General features: G+C 49.1%; 4 protein-coding genes across 4 annotated transcripts; 2 read left to right on the top strand and 2 right to left on the bottom strand.

The window, feature by feature from the left end:
• Positions 1 to 8: 8 nt before the first annotated feature.
• F5147DRAFT_781536 (uncharacterized protein) lies at positions 9 to 1,908 on the top strand (the record flags this gene model as incomplete). The annotated part of the gene is made up of 7 exons (XM_041442658.1): positions 9 to 120; positions 205 to 215; positions 266 to 675; positions 724 to 830; positions 881 to 1,051; positions 1,100 to 1,127; positions 1,182 to 1,908. The coding sequence occupies 7 exons, from the start codon at positions 9 to 11 to the stop codon at positions 1,906 to 1,908; spliced, it is 1,566 nt and encodes a 521-aa protein (XP_041285002.1).
• Positions 1,909 to 2,032: 124 nt separating this feature from the next.
• Positions 2,033 to 3,416, bottom strand: F5147DRAFT_781535 (uncharacterized protein; the record flags this gene model as incomplete). Its single annotated transcript, XM_041442657.1, has 4 exons — positions 2,033 to 2,295; positions 2,344 to 2,619; positions 2,675 to 3,265; positions 3,317 to 3,416. The coding sequence occupies 4 exons, from the start codon at positions 3,414 to 3,416 to the stop codon at positions 2,033 to 2,035; spliced, it is 1,230 nt and encodes a 409-aa protein (XP_041285001.1).
• A 405-nt stretch (positions 3,417 to 3,821) lies between these two features.
• F5147DRAFT_659135 (uncharacterized protein) lies at positions 3,822 to 4,560 on the top strand (the record flags this gene model as incomplete). Its single annotated transcript, XM_041434553.1, has 2 exons — positions 3,822 to 3,848; positions 3,901 to 4,560. The coding sequence occupies 2 exons, from the start codon at positions 3,822 to 3,824 to the stop codon at positions 4,558 to 4,560; spliced, it is 687 nt and encodes a 228-aa protein (XP_041285000.1).
• A 3,442-nt stretch (positions 4,561 to 8,002) lies between these two features.
• F5147DRAFT_588416 (uncharacterized protein) lies at positions 8,003 to 8,967 on the bottom strand (the record flags this gene model as incomplete). The annotated part of the gene is made up of 2 exons (XM_041432086.1): positions 8,003 to 8,779; positions 8,824 to 8,967. 2 exons carry the CDS (start codon positions 8,965 to 8,967, stop codon positions 8,003 to 8,005), a joined length of 921 nt encoding a protein of 306 aa, XP_041284999.1.
• Positions 8,968 to 10,845: the final 1,878 nt, after the last annotated feature.

The raw sequence follows: 10,845 nt of genomic DNA, 5'->3' as shown, positions 1-10,845 counted from the left end.
AACCCAACATGCCAAGAACTCAATCTCCTATTGTCCTCTCACAGCAGAAGAAGGTTCACTTAGACAAGGCAGAGGTCATGGTCCTCAGGGACCATCTAGAGGACTGGAGGTCGGTGAAAGGTAAAGAAAGATCAAGGGTGCTCATCGCCATCTACAAGGAAGCCTCACTCCAAGCTCCTACCAAGGACTGAGCCATATTGAAAGCTCAGAAAAAGGTTTGTGACATCTTACACATATCAGAGTGTTGATAGAATGTTCCTGGTAGGTTTACAAGCAATGGTTGCAAAATCAATCTCGACGGAAAAAAAATGCAAAGCCCTTCATCAAGTATGGCAGACGTTGGACGGCGAGGAAAGTCCTGATTCAGACTCATAAACACCTCATTCGAGAGGAGACCGGGGAGATAGCTGGAAGTGAGGAGATGATAAGCAAGTGGCAAAGGGCGGCAAAGTCAGTGATCAATGGTTTGTCGGGGGAGGAGAGGGAACAGGTGGCAGTCACAGTGGAGAAATGGAACAATCAAGTGGCACCGCCGGACGTTCAAGCCGAGGTTGCCGAGAGCAAGGGCGCCGAGATGATTGAGCATTTCGCCACTGAAATGTTCAAGCAAGCTGGAATGAGGGTCTGTGTGCTGTCTGCATGGAACAACAGCAAATGGAAGCTCATGTTAGGAGGGTGTGTGGTCTCCTGGTCTTGCTGGCATTGACATTAACCGTGTGGAAGTCATGACTTCAATGAACAGTTTGCAAATGGCGAGAGCTTCATCAAGACCAGGGATTGGGACAGCATTTTTATGCCAGAATGGGCAGAATATGCTGGGGAGCAATTCGGTAAGATACAGATCATCATTGTCACACAAAACATAGTAATGGAGGTCTAGATGCGGAGGATGGGGAAGAGCCCCAGATGATAAAGTCAAAGAAGCAGCAGCCCCAGAAGCTTATTGAACTCGAGGAGGACGCCGATGGATGGCCAATGCTGCCGGACACAACAGGATGGAATCGTGCCAAGCAACAGCACTTAATTCGATCTTTCCTTATGAAACTATACAGTACTTGCTTTTCCATGTCACATTAGAAGTTGTTCTGACCAAGTATAGGGACATGTGGTGGGGAAGACACCTTCAAGTCGGCGGTGCCATAGGGAGATGTAAGCCAGGACCCATCGGCGTTCTTTGACAGCACAAAGTGGCCTGCCGGTGTGCAGTTCAAGGAACCCTCTAAGATGGACATATCAGATGCAAGTGCCTTGCTACAATTCTGGTTTGCCCGGCAAGAACAAAATATTCAACCAGCCTTTTCATTCATGGCGTGGCAAGATTCTGATTCAGAAATCTGTGAGGCAGTTGTGTCACCAGCACACCAGGAGGCTGCCATGAATGGAAACCGCACTCAGTGGAAACAACAAAAAGGCAAGCACAAAGGGACTGCTGGACCATCTCGCCGGGCCGCTGAGGATGGCAGTTCGGAGGATGAGTTATATGGCGATGATGGTGACTCATCTAGTGATGATGTTGGACTGCTTTTCACTGCCAGGAGGAAAGATGTGACACCATCACGGCAGGCCACACTCCCGGCGACCAAGCGTCACAAGATCAAGTTGAACACTGCTCTGCCATGGCGAAGTGCTCAGCAGCTATCGGCCGCCGTCGGCAATGTACCAAAACCATCTGTGGCCATGTACGGCAATACTAAGGAGCCTGCCAGGTCTCAGAAGAAGGCCATAAAACAGCCATCTACATCATTGGGTGCTGTCATGAGAAGCAAGGAGGTCACACATGCCGCTGATGATCAGCCCAGGGGATCAAAACGCCGTGCCCCTGAGGCTGTTAGGGATACTCCGGCGAAGAGAACTAGGAGCAAGACATTTGCGCCAGAAGCATCTTTGGGTAAACACGGCAAGAAGTGATGATCTTATCTCAAATCAGTAGAATACTGACAATGACATCACTTTATACCCAGTGCAACACCGGTCGATACATATACACCACATTAAGTGACAAACCTATCTACAGGTGATTCTTATATGGTAACTACTCAGTACCTCGAGACTTTCCCTCCACTTTCTGCACCTGTGTTGAGAGAGAGGCCACCATTGGAACAACTCTGGCCTGCACCGCCGCCATGTGATGCAAGTGGATCAAATCTTCAAAGATCTGAGTCAACTTATCCCTGCTCTCACAGAACACTGACAATATGACCCAGTTGCTGTCCAGGACTTTGGTGGGCTTGGGGTCCCGGACATCATCGGTGGGGTTTACAATGCTGCCCAGCATCAACTGCGCCAGTTTATCGACTGTGAACAATCAGTTAAGTTCGACAGGGAGCATGAAGCGGTGCTTACATTCATCGCCTTGGAGCCATTCCACAATGTTCCTCACCACCTGCTCAGCATCGCCGACCACGCTCAGAAAGGAGGGCCGAGGTTCAAATGTGTCGGAACTACTGCTCAGCATACTTTTCTTCGGGACAGCAAACTCCACATTTGGCAGTGCCTTTGGGGTGTACGCCATATTCAAATGAGAAGCGGGCGGCGTGTGAGTAGGGACGGCCTCCTTCACCAGAACTGGTTGCCAAACTCCTACCTTTGCCGGAGGAACTTGACAATTGAACTGGAATGCTGTGAATGCAAGTCAATATAAATGTAAGGAAGATGTCGTCGATGATGGACTTACGTGTATTCGTGATATCATATCCGACATGAAGTGGTGGACCCGGCGATGGTGTCGGCGATAGATTCCAACCAAAGTTGAATGCTGGTCTTGGCGTTGGTGGCGGGGGAGTGAGGATGGCGGGTGGTGTCGCTGACCATTGTGGAGTAAGATCCAAATCCATTCCAAAATTGAATGGTTTGGTTACCGGTGTGACTGGAACATCTCTTGTGACAGATGTGTTCCAGCCGAAATCTAAAAAGGATGAACCTGCTCGAGGAGGTGTGGGCGAGATCTCCATGCCGGCGTCAAACCCAAAGTTGAATGCCGGTTGAAGGGCTGGCAGTGTTGACTCATGAGGGTCAAACCCAAAGTTGAGCCGGTAGGGTGGTGTCGACGGCACAACTGCCATGTCAGCTCTAGGAGCTGCCGCTGGATGAGACGGTGACAACTCTGTGTCAGCATGAAACCCAAAGTTGAACAGCGGTTGCATGACTGGTGAGGTCGGTTGCTCAGGTTCAAATCTGAAGTTCAGCTGGTATGGCGGTGCAGCCGGCCCAGCCGGTGTGTCAGTACCTGGAAGCACTGGCGGAGGCCCAATCCCAAAATACATCACTTCAGGAAATCATGAGATAAACTTTGATCTTGGCAGGAAATGAAACCTACTGTTCGATTTGTCGCCAGCGTTAGATGAGGGCACTTGAGATTCAGACTCATCGTCCATCGGTATATCAAAATGGACGCGGCGGGAGTTTAAGTGGTTCATTTTAGTCGAAGGTGGAAATCAATGTGAGATGGAAGTGAGATGGTGACCTCTAGAAGCTAGCATTAAATATCACCAAAGTGTGGTTTGGACCACTGTGGGGTTTGAATTTGGGCCACAAAACAATGCAGCTTCTCCATGAGAAACTAGGCACATGGCCCACATTAGTGCTTCTAAGGCCTCATGGCACCGGGACCCGAGCTGATTTATGTGGACTTCAAATTTTAATTGGTTCCATTTCACATATATTGTCACAATTGATGGAGTGGACTTTTGCCTTTTTTCCACCCACATATTATGCCATCCACAGAGATTTCCAACAAAGCTCTTAATGATGCCGCCGCCGGAGTGGAATGAATCATTTCTCAGGCTGTAGAGTGGAAGAATGGCCCCACCGGCCATTTCAAGATGGCCATGGAAATCGCACAAATTTTAGTGAGTATGCCAAGATGAACACAGTGGACTGGTTAGACTTAATTATGACCAGTCACTGGTCTTTGAGCAACATGGCCAGTCGGCGAGCATGATCCCGCCGATGTTGCTATCGGCGGCGATGGAGTTGCAGGAGCATTTGGACCCTGTAACTCGTCAATCCTTTCTAAGTGTGCCTGTATGGCAAAACATTGTCATGGATGATCTGCGGATTCACAAACATCCTTTGTATCAAAAGGCTGTCCTATTCATTACCTCTTCAATGCCATCGCCGTCATCCCACCCTCCGGTACAACCCAACAAGGACATCATTGCAAATGCACCGGCGGAACCTCGAGTGGGGCCAAAACCGACATCAAGGCCAATGCGCATCCAGAAGAAGTCTTCAAAGGTGGTGGAGAGTTCTGACAGTGATGCAATCGAAATCATTGACCATGTTGTTGCCACTGATGCCATACCGCCGCATATTCGCACAGACAAGGGACAACAAACTGTCCCACCGGGCAATGGCGATGAGATCGCAGCGGTGGAGATTACGAAAGGAAATGCCATTGTTGTTCAGCAGCGGCCAATGCCGAAGAGGAAGCAGACGCAGCCTACTGGCGGACGCAACTCCAAGCTGGCTGTGAAGGATCGAAAGGGTAAGGGCAAACAGGTCCAACCTCTGGTGGATAATGTGGATGGCGATGGTAGCGCACAGTCACATAAGAAATGATCCAGGGACTCCAGTCAGAATGAGGAGGTGAGGAAGGGCACCTTACCAGCCACCCGCCCGCCGGTGTCCACTGACACTGGCGATCAATGCAAGCCATGGTTTGACCATCCTCCCGCTCTGCCGGTAGGGACTTTTGATTTTTGCCCGATGTTTTCCTCATCATTTTCATTCAGAGCATGGCTGCCGGCATGGTCAATAAAGGCAAGCAGCACAAAAGTAACCACCGGCGCACTCCGTCTATGGAGGACAATGAAGGTGACTCGCCAGTAACTTCCGGCGCTGTTGGGAAAGTGTTGGAGGATATGAAGGCGGTATGTATTTGTGTCCTTGGTGTATGAATTTTTCTCAACATGGTGCACAAGACGAAGGATATCTTGTCGTATGACAATGTGGCCAGCCTACGACATGCCATGCCAACGAGGCTCTCTGTACCACCTATAACTGCTGTCTCTGTCTTTTTGCTATCATCAGGGTCATCTCCAGCACCAAGGCTCCAAGCACTGCCGCCGCCATCATGCACCAAACTTATGGACATTGATGTACCAGCTGATGCAGTGGTGAAGGACTTGCAGGTAATGACACTCCAGGTCAAACAGGACTCGGCATCAGTCTTGCAGACTGTTACAGTAACATGGCACGAGTCCCCCGCCGGCAGACAGCCCTCTGCCAACCGCACGGCTATAGACGATACCAGAGTCTCACCAGCTCTATGACGATAGATGATGATAGATGATGATAGACGATAAGCGGCAACTGCCGGCTTAGATAAGCAGTCTGGACCGCACGTGACAACACATGACAACATAGGTCTAGAAGACCTATTTATGTTATCAAGATAGAAGGCAAGCCTCGTGCTGCCTCATGTACTGATAGAAGGGTACCGCATGGACCCTATCTACGATAGAAGCCCGCCTCATGGACGCTATCTCTGACTCATGTAGATAAGCAGATTAGAACCCAGCTTTAGGCTGAGCTTAGATACGAAGAGTAGCCTTATATAAGGTCGAAGATTAAAGTAGATGTTCCTTACTTTAATCTTACTAGGTTTACCCTTGAACTCCTTGTCCCGCTAAAGCTACCTGCTCGACATCGACTCGTACCTTCAGTGACGCCTCTCACTGTCTGTAAACCCTGCTATCATCTCAGCGTAACCCCTCGTTAACCACCACGAGCTACGTTCGAGTACGCAACCTTTGCTTGTCTGTAAAGGCCGACGACTCTCAGCACTCGGTACCACTGTCGTGGTTGTTGCTGTTAGATTATCCTAGTTGCACACGACCGTTTGTCGTAACAGTGCTCAGCATTTGATGCCAAAGAGCTTGATAGGGAAGTGAACGCACGTTCGCGCCGTCAAGCCAAAGAAGCAATTCGTCAAACCCAGGCTGGCAAGAAGAACAAATCTGCAACCAATGGCCTCCCTAACGATGGTAATGGCCAGACTATGACGGTAGAGGAACCAGCAAATAGCAACAAACTTCGCAGGACAGTTTCCTTCAACCTGTGGACTTACAAGATCCATGCTCTTGGAGACTATGTGTCTTGTATTCGACGATTTGGAACAACCAATTTTTACAGTACAGAACCAGTAAGCATTGACAATTGCAGCTGTACTGATCATCTGAAATATTTGGACAGGGGGAATTGGAGCACCGCACTGGCAAGAGGCGATATCTTAGAACAGATAGGAAATCCTTTATATGGCAGCTCACTCAAATTGAGTGTCGCCAAACCCATATTAGGTGTATCAAGAGTCGTCTTCAAAAATCAAGACCTAGTGAAGCACCGGATAGTATGGCTTATGAACCTTGTGTACACCACCACATTGGCGTGAGTGAGAAGGTCAATAATGACATTGGCTCTTACCTGCGGTTGCATGAAGGTGATCCAGCCATGCAGGTTCATTTTTTCTACCAATGATTCATTGATAGCTGAACATGCTTTCATTATAGAATTACTATTCACGCCTAAAAGAGCATCTTCTTTTGTGCATCCTGGTATCTCAACCTGGTGACTCATATCAAGGAGGAACAGATCAAGTCCTCTTCAAACGCAATCATATCTATCACCATAACATCGCTCGTTTCAACTACACAACTTGCGACACACGACGAGATCAAGATGTCATAAATCCCAAGACCTTACACCGTGACATCATGGTTCTTAACAGCACTAGTGATGATGGCCGCTATCGCTATGCCAGGGTGCTAGGAGTGCACCATGTCAACATTGTGTATACTGGCGGCCCCTATCATACTGCCCTTAGAATGGAATTTCTCTTTGTATGATGGTATGCACCAATTGGGCATGCTGACCTTCGCAGGACTGCCTTGGATCGCCTTTGTTTTCCTGCATTAGATAGCGAAGATGCCTTTGGGTTTCTAAGTCCAGCTGATGTTATGAGAGCTGCTCACATCACACATAATACAGTGACATCTCTCCTTACTTACTGTCCAGCCCACCTTGACATTTCTGCCAAGTGACATGGGCCAACCCACCATGGGCCCACATTATAATTGTAAGTCAGTGTCATGGAGTGGGCCCTTTGTTGTTGTGTACCCAATGGCTAGGGTGGGGCCCATGGCTCATATTCATTGCTGGGTTGGGGTGGGCCCATGGGTCTCTGGATTGAAATACATTGTGCTCACAGGTGGGCCCGAGGTATAGCAGAAAAGCAATTTCTCAACAGTCTCGAGTGGGCCCACAGGTTTCAGGTGTCACTGGAATACTACTGCCGGTGATATTATGGGCAGTGAAAGAAAATGAGACACGCCGGAGAATCAACAGTAAATGGCCGCCAGCAAACATGATTGGCTGTTGCAGCCGGAGAATGCATGCACAGATGTCGCCGATCGGCCGGTGCCTTGCATTCGCGATATGCCTTGGGTGAATGCCATCTCGGAGTTATGGGCGGCGATGCAATATTATTACTGCAAGCGGCAATTGCATTACATTAACACCGGGTATCGGCGGCCTTACACAGCGATGTTGCATTCAATTGTGAAGTGTTGAACAAATGAATGGGCCCATTCATGCAATGCAGAATAGAGGGGTGGGCCGGGCACGCAGCTACTACACATACAAATGGGCTTAGGCTCCAAGTGTTGGCGCTCAGGCGGGCCGTATCTCACATCGCTAGGATGGGCCCACATAGTGTGTATGCATATTAACCGGTCGGGCCCAAATGCCGTTCATGTGTAAGATGGGCTCACCGTTGGTATGTAAAAGCAACTGTGGGCCTGGGGACGGTGCCATTTACAGTGGTGGGCCTATGCCTGGTATGTTAGCAAGCAGGTGGGCCCAAGACATAACAAATCCCGGCGTGCAGCATCATGGCGCTACAAGCAAACCACCAATCCATTGGACACATGACAGGTGTTCACTAGCAACAAGAAGTACTTTAAACTGATGAATATCATCCCTATGGACCACATCTGCTATGCCTCTATCTGCAACAGAATGCATCGGCGATTATTGACTCGTACTTGGAATAGTCTTCTCGGGGTACATCAACAAATTTATGAACATCATCCCTCATGTACCACACCCAGCTAACTCTGTCGCCGTTCACCCGGTCTACCCCATGCCTAACAATGTTCCCCAAAGTACCTACCATAACACCCGAATTATAGGCAATTTCAACGCTGATATTGGGAAATTTCATTCGCACTGGTCCATAATCGCCGATACTGGTCATGATATCAAACCATTGAGCAAGGGATTGAGAGTCTCTGTGCAGGGGTGAACAACGATTGCACATAACGGCGAGAACTGTAAATGAAGACGCCCATTGTCTGAGGCAATTTCCCATGTCCATCAATTGATTATTGTCTGCCCATATACCAAGGCCGAGCTGTGTTGTCAATGACGACCAGTACAGGCCGCCATGCATGAATCTCAATGCAGCAGCAGCCAAGACTGCCGGCCGCCGGATCGCCTGACATAAAGTTGACCCATCCTCTTTAAGAGTCACCGATACTTCAGGATGGAACTTTGGAGCCTGTTGACATGAGCAAGTACTTTCAGGTGTAAAATGCCAATGTACCGGATGACCTTGCAGAAACCATCCTGGAGATAGATTAATACAACCCGGAGTGAGGCCATGTTCGCTGGTTTGAAAATTGCTCTCATGGGTTCGCCATTTCCCTTTCGTGGCGGCAGTTCGGCTGACACTCTTACCCAGATGATCCAACATCATCATGGTCACCGCCAACATATCATTCTACAACAGTCAATAAACATCATCGGCAAGCGGCGGACACCAACCTGGATGGTCACATCAATTGCTCTGGGGAGATACCATAAAACAATCACACCGAATTTGTCAAGCACAACAGTAGGCCGCTCAAGAATGAGTTGAGCAACCAGCGGGTATCGTTCCAGGAGAGAGTTTTCACGCCAGGCATTCATGCCGGATCCTTGCATATGCAACGCGTCCGAATACCGGACCATATCAAAGTTGATAGTCACTGGTGCCGACACAAATCAGTACTAGCGGCGGACTGGTGGCAAGGTCAAACCTGGATTGAGATACGCATCAGCCAGGCACCGCGCAAGATTACAGCAAGCCATAAGCAATCCTACATCAAGCTCTGGGGGAGGGAGGACTTTTGGTATTACTCCAACAATGGAACAAAACTGCCGGGAGACATAGTCACTGGCAACATGGGTGGTGGCCAATGCCCAATCTGCAGGAATGGGATTCATGAGTGAGGGACGGAAACTGAATGTTTGCTGACTTTTATGATGAGGGCTTATCAAACCATTAATGATGGGACGTAAAAAAGACATGCAGGGCAACCGGAAATGAGAGACACATGCCCGAGCCTTGCCAGTGCAAGGCAGGTCGGACACGTAATGACATATGCTCGCTGGCAGACGCTGGGGATATTTAGGTAACAATGACATTGAATTTAACACCACAGTCATCACACATGACGGCGCCTGACACCTTAACGGATCGACAAATAGAAAGACTATATGTAGGAACAGTCATCTAATTGTGGCGAAATGCAGAGGCCGATGTACCAAGGTTGCCTGTGCTTTCAGAACTCCTTGTGACACGACTACCGGAAGGGCCTGAGGGTGCATGCATCCCAAAATTAGACGATGGGCCGGCGACTGTTGACAAACCTGGAGTTGCATCCATGGTTCCTGAAAGTGTATCTCTCGCTGAGACAGTTGCGACCGATGGCCTGGCGGCCGTGGATGTTCCTGGAGTGAAGTTAAAATACAGCCTTTCCATCACCTGTGCCTGGCCCACACTTAGGCTTTGATTATAAGGAGGCTGGTGGCTAGAAGCAGGAAAGAACAGGGCATTATTGTAATGGGGGGGGGATGGATAGAGTGGGGATCAAACATTGTCGAAGGGCCTCATATGCGTCCTGCAAGACAGCAGTGGTACTTCCCTGCGATGCCAATTTAACATCGGCTGCACAGAGTTGGTTCTCATGTGACCGAGATTCCGCATGCAAGGCACGAACTTGCTCCTGCAGGACAGCGACATCGGCGTGGAGTTTCTCCATTGTCTGCATCTTGGCATCCTGAGCGGCCACATGGACATTCAACGCCTCAAGGGAATCGGCGGCGGCAGCATTCCAAGCACGGAGTTCGGCAACCTGATTCCGAAGGTCATTGATGGTATTGAAAATATCGTCATGAGTCTGTGTTACAACAAACGGTCGTGTGCAACTAGGATAATCTAACAGCAACAACCACGACAGTGGTACCGAGTGCTGAGAGTCGTCGGCCTTTACAGACAAGCAAAGGTTGCGTACTCGAACGTAGCTCGTGGTGGTTAACGAGGGGTTACGCTGAGATGATAGCAGGGTTTACAGACAGTGAGAGGCGTCACTGAAGGTACGAGTCGATGTCGAGCAGGTAGCTTTAGCGGGACAAGGAGTTCAAGGGTAAACCTAGTAAGATTAAAGTAAGGAACATCTACTTTAATCTTCGACCTTATATAAGGCTACTCTTCGTATCTAAGCTCAGCCTAAAGCTGGGTTCTAATCTGCTTATCTACATGAGTCAGAGATAGCGTCCATGAGGCGGGCTTCTATCGTAGATAGGATCCATGAGGCATCCTTCTATCAGTACATGAGGCAGCATGAGGCTTGCCTTCTATCTTGATAACATAAATAGGTCTTCTAGACCTATGTCGTCATGTCATGTCACGTGCGGTCCAGACCGCTTATCTAAGCCGGCAGTTGCCGCTTATCATCTATCATCATCTGTCGTCATCTATCGTCATAGAGCTGGTGAGACTCCGGTATCGTCTATAGCCGTGCG

The sequence above is a fragment of the Suillus discolor genome (genome assembly GCF_016758755.1).
Source record: "Suillus discolor strain FC423 chromosome Unknown F5147scaffold_141, whole genome shotgun sequence".
In the NCBI taxonomy this organism is placed as follows: domain Eukaryota; kingdom Fungi; phylum Basidiomycota; class Agaricomycetes; order Boletales; family Suillaceae; genus Suillus; species Suillus discolor.
The sequence above is the reverse complement of the archived record's forward strand: the minus strand, read 5'-3'. Positions and strand labels throughout refer to the sequence as shown.